The 17,881-nt window shown below is 41.6% G+C and overlaps 1 protein-coding gene across 1 annotated transcript in view; it reads left to right on the plus strand.

The window, feature by feature from the left end:
* Positions 1-17,881, plus strand: part of gli3 (GLI family zinc finger 3) — a 250,478-nt gene that overhangs the window by 202,239 nt on the left and 30,358 nt on the right. Inside the window, exons 8-10 of the mRNA XM_081352419.1 lie at positions 8,933-9,149; positions 12,013-12,126; positions 13,042-13,182. Coding sequence (XP_081208545.1) covers positions 8,933-9,149; positions 12,013-12,126; positions 13,042-13,182 — 472 coding nt within the window. The remainder of the gene's footprint in view (positions 1-8,932; positions 9,150-12,012; positions 12,127-13,041; positions 13,183-17,881) is intronic.

Consider the following 17,881-nt stretch of genomic DNA (forward strand, 5'->3'; position numbering starts at 1 on the left):
AACAATCTACATTGTTAAAAGCGGTATATAAATGAAGATGACTTGACTTGACTTGACTTGTGGATTACCTACCTGTGAGATCATATTTTGAACTGTCAAGTCTTCAGTCGTCTGTGATCATCTCGTCTTCCAGTCAGCCAGTCTTCCAGTCACCTGTCATCTCCACCTATAACAGAAAAGAACAGTCATTTTCCTGCCAGTTTCACCTAAACTATTTGCAATCCAGAGACTCTGCTCCTGCTACCATCATGTGTGTCATTCAATAAACTATTCAGATTTTACCTGTGTCTGCATTCTTCTGTTCCATGAAAGAAGGCCAGACCTAAAATGTATTATGCAGCGTCATTTGCTGTTGTGGCTCATGAGAACCTGGACTTTTTTTTTTTTAGTCAAGTCAAGTCAAGTCATCTTCATTTATATAGCGCTTTTAACAATGTAGATTGTTTCAAAGCAGCTTTACAGAGATAAACGTATAATTTATGGTAACCGAGATTGTTTTGGCTTTATAGCGGTTCTTTAGTAAAGTTATTTTCCAGCTAAGGTTAGTTATGATTGATTCGCTTCCATCGCAACAATCATTTGTTATTAGATTAGGTGCCGCTAAGACGACACAATTCTCTCTACATAGAATTTAAACACGAACCTGTGAGAAACGCTGATGGCGTTCACATGCTTTTACACTTTTACCAAGACCTTCTGCCTTGCCGTCACCAGCCCCTTTGACGATAAGACCCTGAAGTCTCTGTTCTGGATCGGGGTGAATTACCATCACCCCGTAGACCTCCCAAACACCTCTGGACTGAACTGGAGGGACTACCATCTGGTGTCTAGAGAATGTTTACCACCGGTCCAGAACACAGCCGGACACAGAGTCCATTCCACGACTATCGACCACGAAGGAAACGTGTGACCCCCTGCAGACGGAGAGCTACCGTGTGACACGTCAGCCAGTGCCTGAAGATAAGAGGGCAGTGTGGACACTCACCCCGGAAGAGGAGCCCCCAAGTGAGTCTGACCAGGGGTGTGAGCCCATGACATCAGTGGCCGATGGAAATTTGGTGGATTTTGAGACTGAGGACTGGCTGATTGACTTCAGCGCAGACGTATCGTCTCCTACCCTATCCCACCCCATTTTGGATTTTTCATCGCTGTTCCTAGACAGCACAGACACCTGCATGGACAATGTATTGTTACATTCAACCCTGTCTACCTTTTTATCTGCCTCCGTCACCGCCCTGCTCAGCCAGTCCTCCAGCCCTGCCTCTGCTAGAGGTTGTCAGCCCTTCGCCATTTCCTGCAATGCCATCTTGGTCTGTGCCTTCGGACAACTACCATGTCCTTCTCAGTCAGAACAGTCACCTCAGCACACTACGTTTCCCATCATCCTCTCTGGCTACCCCCTGTGCACACCTGTCTGCCATCAGCATCATCAGTTCCTCCATAAAAGCCAGCACCAAAAACACATGTGGGTCTGGTCTCGTCGTTCTAGACTGAACTTTTACCTGTGGATTACCTACCTGTGCGGTCGAGTCTTCGAGTTCAAAAGCATTTATTTGGAATAGAAATCTTTTGTAACAATATATATGTCTTTACTGTCACTTTTTATCAACTGGATGCGTCCTTGCTGAATAAGTGTAAATTTCTTTAAAAAATAAAATTAAATAATTACTTAACCCAGACCTTTGAACTGAAGTGTTTGTGAAATTAAAAAATTTTTCTGAGATTTAATTTCCTCAGACAATTTTATTAATTAATTTGTAATGAGTACTACAACAGATGTTAAACCGGAGATGAGATTTATTTTTATTTTTTGACATTCAGTTTTTGTAACTTCTCTATCAAACTGAACGATGTATCTACCAAAGAGACATAGTGTGAGACATAGCTAGCATCCCTGGCTATGTGTCACTCAGTTTGACATCTGCCATCCAGCACTATTAAGAAATGCCTTTACCTGGTGACTTTACCTACGTTTGGGTGGGGGTCTCAGAGAAAGAAAAGATGACAGAAATGTTCCTCTTTCCCACACTGAGAGTGATTATCAGTGACTGTTTTTTGTAAGCTAATCAGTCATATCTCGTGTATACATGAATAGACAGACATGGCAGGCGAGGGTCCAAGCCCAATGAGTGATGAGACAGCTGCGTCAGACACGCAGCGTCCAGCTACATTGATTTCCTCTCTGCCTTTAATAAGACCAGTAGATGTATGAGCTTGCATGGAGCGGCCAGCATGTCCCACGATGAATGGAAACCCCTATGAATGTCTGTTATTGAGCACCAGGGATTTGTCATTAAAGAGACTGTGGCATCTATAGAGGAGGAGGTGATATATGAAAGTTCAATAGTGTGCTTAAATACAGCTTTTATTCTCTACAGTTGATTCATAATTTTTGCATGAACTATATTGGAACCTTTCTTTAAAGGGTTTATAATTGTTGTTGTTTATATATTTGTTTATTAATTAAGATTAACTACTAAGTGTAGTAAATTATATTTGTATTTTTGGGCTAATGGTAATTATTAATATTAATAATTGTATTTTATTGATAGTATTATTTTATATTATAAAATAGTATTACATTACCTACACTACCTTTCAGAAGTTTGTGTTTTTTTGTTTGGAAACTAATTATTTTATTTAGCAAGGCTGCATTAAATTGATCAAATTTGGCAGTAAAGACTTCATTTCATATTAAAAAATGTCTATTTTTAGTAAATTCAGTTCTTTTGAATGTTCTATTCATCAAAGAATCCCTAAAAAATATTAAAGGTTGTATCAGCGATTTCAGGCCCAAACATAAATGATCACATTCATCTAATCTTTCCTAACGATTCGCTAGCTGCCCGCCCTATAAGCATGCCGTCAAAAAAACACGTCTCTGTAGGCAGCCTAGGCTCTGAGATCTGCACACAAAAACAGTTGGTTTCACCACCACTCAAAAACAAAATAAATAGTGTTCCAACCAATCATCGACAGGGGTGGGTGTTGTGAGGTTTTCGCGTGCAGCCGTCATAGAGCTGGTAAGTCCCGCCCATCCGTAAAACGACACTCGGTTACAAACGTAACCTCGGTTATCTCTAGAGAGGGAACGAGTGTTGCGTAAGTTTAGCTTACGCTACGGGAAAACTCCTTTTCTCGAGAATACTGAAGCAAAAAATTATCCTTTAATTTTTAGAATGTAAAACGCATTTGCCGCAGCAGGCAGACACAGGCGAGACAGCTCGCGCGCCTATTGGCTGCTCTGCGGCAACTGCTGCAACCTATCAGTGCGTCTTGGCATGACTCCAGCAACAATGGGAAGCCTTCCCGTGCTGTCGTCATAGCCCGCCAAAACTGGGTGTGGCTTCGCCTATAAAACCCCCCTGCACAGGTTGCACAAGTGATTTCAGTCGACTAGAAGCGAAACCAAGTGCAGCACAAGCACGCAGGCTACGCAACATTCGTTCCCTCTCTAGAGAGAACCGAGGTTACGTTAGTAACCGAGTGTCGTTCTCTTACGAGAGTACTCTCGTGTTGCGTAAGTTTAGCTTACGCTACGGGAACCCTATGTAAAACGCTGTGCGTGCTGAATTTCAAACACTTATGTCCCAAGGGCAGTGGCCCAGGGCTCATGTAAAGTGAAGTGATCACAGCGGCATAACAGGGCGGGACGACTCTGTGTTATGAGATAGGTGCATTAATGTATATCTATACAGTTAAGGCAGTATGACCACCTTAAACTGCATGGGCCACAGGACTTGCAGTATATCAACAGTCTAATCAAACTGAGTTGGGTAGACAACGTTAATATAGCATTATCAGACTGAGAGCAGTCTGGCCTGTAATGCGGGTACTTCCAGGTTATAAAACCTTACAAATGTAGACAGCGAGGCCCAGCCTGCTGCCATACAAATGTCATAGATAGAAAACCCCACTTGACCATGCCTCTAGTCGAGTGGGCCCTTACCCCCGAAGGGCAGTTTAGACCCTTGGATGTATAAGCTGACGCGATAGCGTCCACTATCCATCTGGACAGGGTCTGTTTCGAGATGGCTAGGCCTTTAATGCGGCTACCGAACGAAACAAAAAGCTGCTCCGATTGCCTGAAAGCGGCGGAGCGCTCTACATAAATCCTTAATGCCCTAACTGGGCAGAGAAGGTTAACCCCTGCCTAACTATTAGACATAGGGAGGGCCGAGAGGGAGATAACTTGCGCTCTGAAGGGAGTCGTAAGCACCTTAGGGACATAACCGTGTCTTGGTTTGAGGATGACTTTAGAGTCATTAGGCCCAAATTCCAAATGAGAAGTATTGAGCATTTGCTCTCCCTGAGTCGTTTGATTGCCTGTGGTAACAGAGCGACCGGGGGAAATGCATACAGAGGGCGTCTGGGCCAGTTTTGGGCCAGCGCGTCCATCTCTTTCGAGAAGAACAGGTCTGACGCGAACAGGTCTACCTCTGCTCTGCTGAAAATGTCCCAGATATTTCGCACCGTGAGGGGGTGCAGGGACCACTCTCCTGGGGAGAGCTTTGCCCAGGATAGCATATCTGGGCCCACGTTCAGGACGCCTGGCACATGCGCCGCTCTCAGCGAGCGCAGATTGTGCTGGCTCCATATGAGGAGGCGCTTTGCTATTGCAAACAGGCTCCGGGATTTGAGGCCGCCCTGGCGATTTATGTAGGACACCACTGACGTGTTGTCTGTTCTGACTAGAACGTGGTGGTTCCTCAGCGCAGGGAGGAAGAACTGAAGGGCATTCTCGACCGCTTTCATCTCTAGACCGTTTATGTGGAGACGCTTCTCCGCGTCTGACCACAGGCCCATAGAAGGTCTCCCCTCGTATAGGGCGCCCCAACCCGTGTTGGACGTGTCTGTCGAGACCACTTTGATTCGTGAAGCGATGCCCAGGTTCACGCCGGACTGGTACCAGCCGGGTCTCATCCACGGTTTCAGTGCGGAAACGCATGTCTGATTCATCGTGAGACGGAGCAGACCTGAAGTCCATGCTCGCGCTGGTACTCGCCGTCTCAACCATAGTTGAAAAGGGCGCATATTCATCAAACCCAGCTGCAGTACCGACGAGGCTGAGGCCATGAGACCCATCATCCTCTGGAACACTCTGAGGGGGAGATGTTTCCCCACAGTGAATGTCGCTGCCAGGCGCTGTATCACTGCCGCACGTTTCTGTGTCAGGCGCGCCCCCATACAGCTGGAGTCCAGTTCTATCCCCCGGAAATTTTCTGGCTGGGGAATAGAATGCTTTTGGTCCAGTTGAATCCGAGACCCAACTGCTCGAGATGCGTCAGCAGTAGTGTTCTGTGTAACACCAATTCTTCTTTTGACTGTGCTAAAATCAGCCAGTCGTCCAGATAGTTCAGGACTCTCACGCCCCTTCGTCTGAGGGGTGTGAGCGCCGTGTCCATGCACTTCGTAAATGTACGAGGTACCAAAGACAGGCCGAAGGGACGAACGGTGTACTGATAAGCCTGACCCTCGAAGGCGAACCTCAAGAACGGCCTGTGACGGGCTGCTATTTGGATCTGAAAATAAGCATCCTTCAGATCCACTGATATAAAACAGTCCCCGGGTCGAAATAGAGCGAGAATTTGTCTGGTTGTAATCATTTTGAATGAGCGCTTCATCAGCGCTTTGTTCAAGTGTCTGAGATCTAGTACAGGGCGGAGCCCGCCATCCTTCTTTGGTACTAAGAAGTAACGGCTGTAAAACCCCGACTCGCTTTCTGCCGAGGGGACGGTTTCCACTGCCCCTTTTCTCAGTAAATTCGCTATTTCGGTGCGAAGTAGGTGTGCTACTTCCTGATTCACCAAGGTTTCGACCCGGGCTATGAAGCGCGGTGGTCTGCGAGCGAACTGTAGCGAGTATCCCTGTTTCACTATATTCAGCACCCATTTCGAAGCCCCTGGAATGCTTTCCCACGCTCTCGCGTGAATGGCCAGGGGTAGAATAAAATCTGGGTTCTGGTCGCTCATATTCGGGGACCCGGAGACCCAGCCATGATGACGTACTTCGTTCATCATGTTCATTTCGAGTAGGGCATACAGTGCTTCGCGCAGTATTTCTGTAACTGGCAGCCCGGTCGTGAGCGCAGGCAGCTGCTTTGATACAGATACAGCTCTGTGAGGCAGACACGTGACCTGCACTCACCACACTGCCAGCGCGCGCGCTCACACATTGAGGCTCTATGTGTGTGCGTGGCGCAGATACAGTCATATTCACAAGCGGGGGTGGGAGCTGTACAGCGGGCACATTCCCTACACTCAGAACATGAACGGCGTGAGCCGGTTTGACTGATATGGACCCTGTGGTGGTGTGGGACACTGCATGGGTAGTGCTTGTGTGTAAGAGTGAACACTGGGGAGTGGGCACAATTCTTACACTAAGCAGTCGGGCGGCTTGAGCCAGCTTTATTGTTTGAAAATGTCTCATGGCCTGAGACGTTTGCTGCACCTCTGTGTATCGCTCCGTGAAGCCCTTCACCGAGGGACCGAACAAACCTGTTGGTGACACGGGAGCGTCGAGGAAGGTGGCGCGGTCAGACTCAGACATGTCGGACAGCATTAGCCACAGGTGACGCTCAGTGACGGTGAGAGCGGCCATGTTGCGGCCGATAGCTTGAGCAGCGGTCTTGGTAGCTCTGAGAGCTAAATCTGTTGCGCTTCTCAAGTCCGTCACGCTCTCCGCAGATGGGCCAGCCTCGTCCAGCGACCGGAGAAGGTTGGCCTGATGAATCTGCAAAATGGCCATGGTGTGCAGAGCGGAGGCAGCTTGACCGGCGGCGGCGTAGGCGCGACCGATCAGCGTCGAAGTCGTCCAGCAGGCTTTAGTGGGCAGGCTTAGCTTGGACCGCCAGCCCGCAGAGGGCGGGCACAAGTGAGTCGCTACCGCTTCCTCGACGGGAGGAACAGAAAGATATCCCACCATCTTTTGCGCCGTCAACCGCGGAGAGCGTCGAAGAGACAGAGGATTTTAGTCTGACTGAGTACGGGGCTCCCCATGAGGGAGGGACGCTTTTTACGGCGCGGCCCAGCAGAAGGCGTAGAAATAGCGGGTTGGATGGCGAACAAAGCCTGTCGAGCCCGCAGGGTCGAGAGAGGCAAAGATTCGCACTCACGGCAGCCGCCCTCGGCGAGCGTGTGATCCACGTGGTCCTTTCCCAGACAGGAAGCGCACAGCTCGTGGCGGTCCCCGATGCTGAGGAGGGCTCGGCACGAGCCGCAGGACATGATGGGCATTAAAAAATGCCTTTGCTCTTTTAGAGAAAAACGTGCGTGTCGCAGCAGCGAACACACACGGAGAGAATGAAAAGGATATGAGCGCCGGATAGCGCAGCAGGTACGGCGAGCGAAGGTGGCGAATATCCAGCCGGGTCTTTGACTCAAGCTCGTCCCGCTGAGATGCTGTTCGACGGCGTTGCTTCTCTCTCGCAGATCCAGCGAAGTCCTTCGCTGAAAGGAGACGAAATCACTTGTGCAACCTGTGCAGGGGGGTTTTATGGGCGAAGCCACACCCTGTTTTGGCGGGCTATGATGACAGCACGGGAAGGCTTCCCATTGGTGCTGGAGTCATGCTAAGACGCATTGATAGGTTGCAGCAGTTGCCGCAGAGCAGCCAATAGGCGCGCGAGCTGTCTCGCCTATGTCTGCCTGCTGCAGCAAATGCATTTTACATTCTAAAAATTAAAGGATAATTTTTTGCTTCAGTATTCTTGAGAAAAGGAGTTTTCCCGTAGCGTAAGCTAAACTTACGCAACACGAGAGTACTCTCGTAAGAGAACCCCAAGTGGACCTCTAGGTTGAAAAATCGTCAATGCAAGTGAATGTGAGAAAATAATTATTTTCTGGTCCCGTTTGAATTGTGCCATGAATGTGAACATATGTTGTCTGTGAATTTTTTATATAATTTTTCATGTTACGAGTTTGACAGTATATAGTATGATTCTTTGGCTAGCAGTTGTGGAAAAGACATAACGAGAAAGACTACATGTCGCCTATGTGACGTCACCCAATAACACATTTTCCCTCCACTTGTCAAATCACGGTGCTAATGCTGCGATAATCTATGGAGACAGATCGAGATGCCTGTGTGTTCACATTCATGGCAAAATTCAAACGGGACCAGAAATTATTATTATATAATTATTTTCTCACATTCACTTGCATTGACGATTTTTCAACCTAGAGTTCCAGTGGGGTTAGCGGAAGGGGCGGGACTTACCAGCTCTATAGGCAGCCGTGCACGAGCGCAAAACCTCACAACACCCACCCCTGTCGGTGATTGGTTGGAACACTATTTATTTTAGTTCTGAGTGGTGGTGAAACCAACTGTTTTTGTGTGCAGATCTCAGAGCCTAGGCTGCCTACAGAGACGCGTTTTTTGACGGCATGCTTATAGGGCAGGCAGCTAGCGGATCGTTAGGAAAGATTAGATGAATATGATAATTTATGTTTGGGCCTGAAATCGCTGATACAACCTTTAAGCAGCACAACTGTTTTCATAGACTCTCAGGCACCAAATCAGCTTATTAGAATGATTTCTGAAGGACCATGTGACTGAAGACTGGAGTGATAGCTGCTGAAAATTTAACTTCACAGGAATAATGACTTGTTAAAATAGATTCAAATAATAAAACAGTCACTTTAAATTGTTATATTTCACAGTATTAATGTTTTTACTGTAATTTGATTATGCACAACAATGTAGCCTTGGTAAAAAAAAAAAAAAAAAAAATTCAGAAACCGTTAAAAATCGAATTATAGTGTATTATAAATAATATTAAATTAATAATATTCAATCATCCATCAATGGCAAATTTTATATAAAGAAAATTTGTAATGTACCACATCACCATTTCACCCATTTGAAACATGAACTTTCTCATGGTTGAATCTTTCTTGTAAGCTGTTGTTTTTTTCCTCTATTTGTCTTTCAGCCCTGCATTGAGTTTTGCATATCCTCCAACGCCTGTAGCACTACAAAGGCATCAGCAGCTGATCAGTCGGCAACCGGGTATCGTAGGTTCTGCGTTCGGACACAGTCCGCCCCTCGTGCACCCAGCTCCTGCCTTTGCCACCCAGAGACCTGTTCCTGGGATCCCCCCCTCCAGCCTGGCACCTACAGAACGTTCCACAGCCTTAAATGACTCACAGGTCAGTTCTCAATACTACATGAATGATTGATAGAAAAGATGGAGAGATGGCAAGAGATAATGGAGACGAGACAGTTTAACGCAAGCTGGATTTGAACTCGTGTTTCCCATTCCCTCGGTTTTATTGGAGCACGTGTTAACCGCCTTCACAAGTCAGTTAGAATACACATGCAAAGCTGTGAGAACTAAAATTAAATGAAGCAAGATTTTTTTCTTTCTCGAGTTTAAACAACACAATGCATTTTTAAATCATTTAACATGATTGCTTTTGGGTGTAAACAGCAAATAGAATTTGTTTAGATCACACAGTGATTTTCCCCCTCAAGGCTTAAATTTATTCAGTGCTTATCATCACAAGAGCCAGCGCTATTTGTTATTGTGTGTGGCTCATGAAAACATGCACCACCAACACAGCAAACATATGTAAACAGCTGAGAAAGTGTGGCTGCAGACAGGCCTCATGGGAGTTTTTCCCTTGTGTGCACGTAGTCTCTATGTTGTGTCTCGATGCGGAGGGCTGGTGAGCTTGCCTGGAAGGTACCTTTGAGAAATAACACCTAGCTTGTTAACAGCAAAAATCCCACCACCTCCACCATTAATCAGACACAGATACATTCTCAAACCTTCCCTTTGAAGGATGAGCGTAAAAGTGTTTTTCTTCTTTCGTTTTTTCACCCAAGTGTGCTCCCATCCATTTATACTCACCGTGTTCGCTCGATTAAAATCCGCAGAGTGCATCTTGTTGTTTTTATCCATCTTTGTATCGATCCCTGTTTTTTTTTTTTGTACTTTAGTAAGTTAACTCTTAGTGTTTCCAGAGATTGTCCCAATGCCAGTCTCTCCTTTCAAGCCATTACAGACCCACTACTCTGTCCCAACTGTCATCCATTTTCCCCGCCTGACCACAGACAGCACCGGGCTCTTTAATAGAAGGTCATCATGGGACATTTGTCTCACCATGTGGTTGTAAAAGAACAATTAATGGAAAAAGAGAGAAGGTGTGAGCATTGCTCAATGTGACAGACAGAGAAATAGCAGAGCGCTGTTTTTTTATTGAATTTCTAAGCTCTCAAGGAACTTTTTTTTTAGTTTAGTTTTATACACTTCATATGGTATACAATATATATTCCTAAGATTGTCTTTAAAATGTATTCATAAATTCATAAACATGAAAACTTGAGCTTAAAAGGTATAGGTCATCCAAAAACAAAAATGCTGTCATCATTTACTCACCCTAATATCATTAAAAACATCAAGGTTTGAACGGATGTTTTCGGCAAGTTAATGCACTGGTCACTCTGCTAAATAAATTATTTTGCAATCCAAAAAGGGTTTTGAACATCTTAGTAAATATATTTGGTTTAATCCTTGACCGAATCCCTGTGCCTTTACCAAAATGTCAGATTCATCTGCTCTATTTTCAATACTCAATGCAAAACAATTACTTTTTGGCTTGATTTTGAGTAATATCTTCTAATTTTGTACATGTATGCTAATTAAAGAGTCATAATAAAGTCAAAAAGTATTTTCACACGTCTCCTGTATTTTTTTGTGATTTAAGAGCAAAGGAAGCTGAAAGCAGTTAAACGCTCTGCTAGAGGAGTCTGGCAGGATAAACCTTCCTTCAGAGCCAAGGAATCATGCTCTCTCATCCAGGGAATGTTACTTTTTTCTCTCCCACCGAGTCCTTCTTCTTTACTGGCTCTGGTCAGTCACAAGGGACTTCCTCTGGCAGAGAGTACGAGCGAGAGAGAGAGAGGCAGTGAATGAGCAGATAGAGTCAGAAGAGGGGATATTGCTGTTCAGGGAGAAATTGAGAATAATGTCTATTTCAACATGTTAATTGTGTTTGTTTTTGTGGGGGTTTTGTTTAACAAAGTGGATTTGTTATATGCATGTGTATTTTTACACTAACAAAGATGATCCATTTTTTGAGAATAGTACAATGTTAAAATCAAGCTTTTTTGATCTACCATCGCAGTACTGTGGTATTCTCTAAAATACAGTGGTCATTTATATATATATATATATATATATATATATATATATATATATATATATATATATATATACATTATATATATATATATATATATATATATATATATATATATATATATATATATATATATATATATATATAATATATAATTTTAATGAAATAAAAAGCCACTTAAAGAGGAACTTAAATACACAATCGTGACAAACAGCTGTGGTGATAGATAGAGGCCATGGTTACAGATTAGTGCCGGGAAACTTAAACAAAGGAACACAGGAACTGAAGATTTACAAACCAAAAGTCCATGAACAAAACTAAACTGCACATAATGGTGACAATATCTATGTTTCTTAACACATTTAAATGCACTTTGACAGCTTGTCAGTACATTCGGCAATACACTTTAATCATTTATTTAGTTATTATAAAAATGACATATAAAGTTAATAAGTCCTACTTAAGTTGGTCAAAAAAAGCACTCTAAAGTTCAGCTAATTGCATTTAATACAAATTTAATCTATAATACATTTTCATTTTATTGCAATTAGCATGCAGTTAAGTGTCTGAAAACATTATGTTCAGTTCACTTTTAAGTATATTATTTTAAAAGTATAATATTTACGTACTAATAAGTAACTAAAGTGTACTTCTTTTTCACAAGGGGGCACAATGTTATCATTTGATGGACCATGGTAATACTATGTTTTTTTGAAGTACCTTGGAGTACCATCTCATGAATGTGAACATGAATATGGTAATCATTCAGCCTCCAAAATAAAATTGGACCTACATTTATGATGATGATTATACTCTTTATGTGGTAACTTATTTTTATGTGTGTTTTTAAAAAAATATTTATTTCTAGACTAAACCCACCAGCGAGTCGGCTGTGAGCAGCACAGGTGATCCCATGCACCACAAACGCTCTAAACTCAAACCAGATGAGGAGCCACCCAGCCCCGGAGCTGTTAGCATGCAGGTATGCATCTTCACACAAGTGCACATGCATATACATTGGGCTACACACACACACACACACAACCCAAAAAAAAAAAAAAAGGTTTTCACACATGCACACACAGCAAGAGCTTTGGGACCAATTATGTTACATACTGTAAAGCTATTTACTTGTGTGTTTGATTTGGTCGCCTGTTGTGGCACTGCTTCAGATGCGATAAGCCCCATTGATCTCCACAGCTTCAGAAGGAAATTGTTTTTCTTTTAATCAGATGCTTAACTGAATGGAAAAATGAAAGAAAAATTAGATGACACATTTTACTGACACATGGTTGGGCGACTGCTGAATTGAGTAAAAAGACCTCTGTTTTTATTGTTTTTCTCATTTATTTTCTCTCACTTTGTGGTCCAAACAGAGCTAAATCAAATGTACTATATAACCTACATTTGACTGCAGGCCTCTGAATTCACAAAACCTCGTTTCCATTTCCAAACCTGTTAACACTTCTAGAACTTATAAACCATCCCCAATTCTGCATAATTTGTGGCACCTAAAAAGCAAAGTGCTTTTTCCAGGGCAATTTTCCCTTGATAAAAAGAATAACATCCCTGTAAAGGCATACAGCTAAATGTTTCTCAAGAAGTATTCCAAATAGCAGATCCATTTTTATTTAATTTAGCATTGTGTTTATGATTACAAATAAGCTCATCTAGCTGTCATGTACTCCAAATAACATCATTTATCATACACCGTCTCATCTGCACTGTTGAATAACTCTCATATACCAGGCCACACATATAATTTTTTACACATAGTAATTTCCTTCACATCACGCTGCAGTAATACACATTAGCGTTAAATTTGTATGTGTTTTCAAATGTGTTTTCATTATTGACCCAAATGCCCTCACCAATTTGCTGCATGCGTTTGTGGCAGGAGCAAATGGATGGAATGACTCTGGTAAAAGAGGAGGGCGATAAAGAGGAGGGCAAGCAAGAGCCGGAGGTAGTGTATGAGACCAATTGCCACTGGGAAGGTTGCTGCAGGGAGTTCGACACCCAAGAGCAGCTTGTGCACGTGAGTGGACAAAACATCTGTGTTTAATCTATGAAAATGTTGAGTCTCTTAATAGAATCATTTATGATACGGGTCTTAAATAGGTGGAAAAGACACACATTCACACCTTGAAAGCCTATATTTCGCTTCAGACATCCCATTTGTCACAGCTACTCCCAAGCTTGGGCATAGATTGAAGGGACATGAAAGCCCACTTCCTGTTGAAAATACACCACTCTGTCTCCCTTAACCACTTCTCTCTGGACAACACACACACACAGCCATTCTTTTAACCGCTCTTGTCTCCTATCATCCACACAAACACACACATTCAAAGAAACACACACCAATCCCAAAGGCACACATCTGATAGAAAGATTCCCAGTTCTCCATGGCTGTCTATCCTTACTCTGACATGGCAATCCATGGCAATCCATGGCGGCCATGCAAACCCCTATCTATAATTGAAAGCCTCCAGTTGGAATGGCCTGCCTCCCACATTTGAAGGCCTGTGCTCAAAGCTTGAAGATCTTGACAATTTCTTGACTGTGTATTTGAGAGAGGGATGTGCACTGTGTTCGCTATATATCACACATTTTTTATGTTTTAGAAAAATCTTGAAATCAAAATTTTGAATTTAGTAATTGAGTGGTAGATAAATTACATGTAATAATTATGAATTATGCATAATTACATGTAGCTAACCCTAAACCAAACCCAATCCTAACCCTAGCCATATAGTTAATTAATATTACTCAGTATTTAAATGTATACGTTACATTGTAACAATGACAAATTTTCACAATTTTCACAATCTTCATTTAGCTTTTTTTGCTAATAGTCCTGAGGTATCACAGGTTACGTTTTAAAAAAGTATAAATATGTAGTCATAAATTAAAATTAAATATAAATGCAATTAAAACATATAAATGCATATATACAATGTATATATAATAATAATTATTATTATAATTTTTTTGTTGTTGTTTAAAATAGTTTTAGTGTATCACATTGTAGGACAGATTAAATATCATATCAACAACCCAATGAGTATTATTTTATGAAAAAGTGAGTTTTATTCTATTCTAACTCTTTTACTTTCCTCCATTAGCAAATTTTTTAAGCTCTGAAAATGAAATAGTTTCTTAAATCAACATCTGATATTCCTCAAATCACTGTGATATTCATCACTCTGTCTCATAAAAAATATGCTTGTTTTCCAATTCTTTTGCCTTTTTTCAGTTATTGTGTTTTATTTTGCCATAGCCACATGCTAATAAAAATATTTGCCTACACTCTAATTCATTCTCTCCCCTCTAATTCAACTGAGCAAGAGATGAGGCTTCTTATCGCTCTTTTCTCAGTAATAGGATGAGAGCACTGTTTGGACCACAGTGAATCTCATCCAACAAAGAGTGGTGGGGAGAGGCAGGCGGGCGGGGGTGTATTTCCATATATCAAAGAGATATAAGACCCCTCCCCCATATCCCACGACCTCCATAAGATTGTTTGGTGGGAGAAAAAAAAATTTCCAAACATTCCGTTCTGTTCACATTTTCTGTTTACACTTTGGAAAAACAAATGTTTTATTAAATAAATGTTTATATACTGTAGATTTATTATGTTAAAAAAAAAAAGTACAACCGCAGCGCAGAAAAACTATATCCCAACCTAAAATTAGACTGTGATATGTGGGGGAGAAAAAGTAAGATACATTAGCATAGAAACAAAACCACTGAGCCACTGTGATATTTTAGAACAATCTTAACGATATAAAAACTGCCAGCACATCAGTGATGTAAAACATGCTCACACCATGACACATTGCTGCGCTTTTTTATCAGCACAGCTTAGCGCTCTCAATAAGATAAACATCAAATCTCTGCAACTTAGTGCACTTATCTGCTCTACACAGTCAGCATATACCAATCGAGTGTCAAATTGTACTGATTTATTTAATTATTTTTCTTTTTTTGACTTATCCCCGAAAAAAAACAAAACACTCTGGCCCTTATTACCCCCAATCAGGTTACCTTGGTTCTCTCTCAGTCTTTCTCTTTGCATCTCACTCAATAGGGGTACTCTAGTTCATAAGGGCTCTTTAATGTTAGCCGATGCGTGTGGGTTTGCTGGTAAACAAGGATGTCCAGTGATAAACGAAACAGAGAGACATGAAATATCTTTAACCCCAATAAAATGGTGATTTTGCTGTCCCACCTCAGAAGTCTTGACCTCCTCGACTGTATCCAACAACTGAATCATATAGTGTCCTAATTTTTTACATAATCTGCTGAATTGATATTTGATTTGTTGTAGGAAACTACTATTTTTAATTATTAACTCATACCAAATACCAAAAGTGTAATATTTAGCCATTTTACACTTTAGAGTCCATTTGTACTCTGATTTGGCTGTTTTACTAAGAGTTAATTTTAGATCCTCTTTCTCTCTGACTCCGTCTCTCCCTCCACCCTCAAGGTGGTTTTGACTGATGGTGGCGCTGTGGGGTGGTCTATGTCCTTGTGTGTATATGGTAAGAATAGCACTTTTAAGCTGCTCTGTGCTCCTCCCTGTGCTGGGGGAGATAAACTTGGGCTGAGTGGGAAGGCAGACCCCTATCTGGCTGCTGGCAAGGACCCTTTAATTGGCAAAATGTAGATTTTTTTTGATCAGGCAGAGGATTAGACACCTTATCTGTTTGGAGTATCTTATGCAGAGATGAAAAGCTGCGCTGAATTACACATGCCAATTGACTCCCCCCGCATACATTACTATTGCTCTCCATCTTTTTATGCCTCTTGTCAGCTTTTCCTCCTTTTTTCATTGCGCTTTAGCAACTGATGTGAAAAAAGAGAGCATGATTTATTAGTATGTATGTGATAATGCTAAATGCTGTTGCAAATCCCGGAGCTTTGTGAAATTGCCGTGTAAACAGGCACTTTTCATGTGGCTGCATTTTAGGCCATGGCCTAGAAAAAGTAACCAGATAAGAATACAATACAGATGAATTTAAGAGAGCTTCAAATTAGGGCACTCATGCACGTTAGGGTTGTAAGAAAATATTGATAGACAATTCTCAAAAACACTGTATCAATATTTAATTATCTGTTTAGATCCAAGATTTGTGGCAGTGGCTTTGTTTTGAGGTTTAACTCCGACTGCAATATGGCAGCGTTGTTATCTCTGAATGTAAACTGTCCTTTACGAAAAAGTTACTTTTATGAAGTATACTTTATGTAATAGTGTACTGTAAATATGTACTTCAAGTGAACATAAGTATACTAGTAGTTTACTATTTTAATACTTGTGTCATGAATTTGAGGATGAACCCAAGCGCAGACAGGATGCTTGACACAGTTTATTAATGGACAAAAAACAGGGAAAACAAAACCCATGAGGGGACAAAACATGAACAGGACAAGGAGTGACTAAATTAGACTATTACTTGACAGATAACTAGACGATAAACAAACAGCAAATACAGAATCAGAACTTTCTCTAGACAATACTCTTGACAGGATACTCACAAGGTATGATAACATGTAACAATGAACCAACACAGGACAGCAAACACAAGGGGATTAAATAGGGAGACTAATGATAACATAACAGGTGACACAGGTAAAGCAATAATGACAAAACGAGGATAACAAGGGGGCGGGGTTAAGTAATGAGACAACACAAGCACATGGCCCAAACAAAAGGCCATGTGCTTGCACACAAAACATGGGTCTGTCATGATCCTGCCTCAAGAATTAAAGAACGACAAGGACTAGATGGCAGAATCATGACATGTAGTACATTTTTTTAGTATATGAAAGTACACTTTGAAGTATATCTCAGTAAACTACTAGTTTAGTAGTTTTATACTGCAAGTATACTTGTAAGCTTTGTTCCTTTTTAGGTATAAATGTTTTATACTTGAAATATACCTTTAACTGTTCTTTAACTCTTTCCATTTTAAAAACATTTTATTCTAGCTTCATGTATCCTTTTTTAATCAACACTTGAATGTGGGTAAGTTTCTTAAAAAACAAAAAAACAACAACAACAACATTTTAAACAAAAAGCTGAGAAAATCGCATTTTTGTCAAAAACTATATCCGGATCGGATTCAGAATGATAATCAAAACATAGATGGAGTAGATCACGTCCATGAACACCCCCAAAGCTTCACAGTCATTTCTTCTTCATGGGTTCGACATTTCATTCGGTAACATTTGGCAGTTTTGATTTATATGCTGTTTTATGTTTAAAGGGCCACTATTATGGATTTTTGAAAATGACCTTTCATGTAGTGTGTAACATAGCTCTAAGTGAATGAAAACATCCTGCAAAGTTTTAAATCTGAAAGTGTACCGTATATAAAGTTATTGTCTTTCAAAAGTAAGAGTCGACTCTGAGTCAATTAAATGAATCGTTTTTCAAACGAGTCATAAGCCGTTTCGTTGTGACGTCAAGACGAAACATTAGAATATTGCCCGCCCACTTATTGTGCGCGCAGACACCAGGAAAAACTTGAACCTCAAACCAGCAGCTGATTCCTGTGGATACTGGATAGCATCATGTCGAGAAGACGGCACTGTGCTCTATAATGTGAAGGTAAAGCTAGTTTTTTTTCACTGCCCAAGGGCGAGCATGTGAAGAATCAGTGGTTAAAGTTAATCTTTACCACGATATCACAGCAGTATAATCCTAAACTTTTGCTGTGTTCCCTTTA

Source organism: Scardinius erythrophthalmus (genome assembly GCF_964197995.2).
Source record: "Scardinius erythrophthalmus genome assembly, chromosome: 22".
In the NCBI taxonomy this organism is placed as follows: domain Eukaryota; kingdom Metazoa; phylum Chordata; class Actinopteri; order Cypriniformes; family Leuciscidae; genus Scardinius; species Scardinius erythrophthalmus.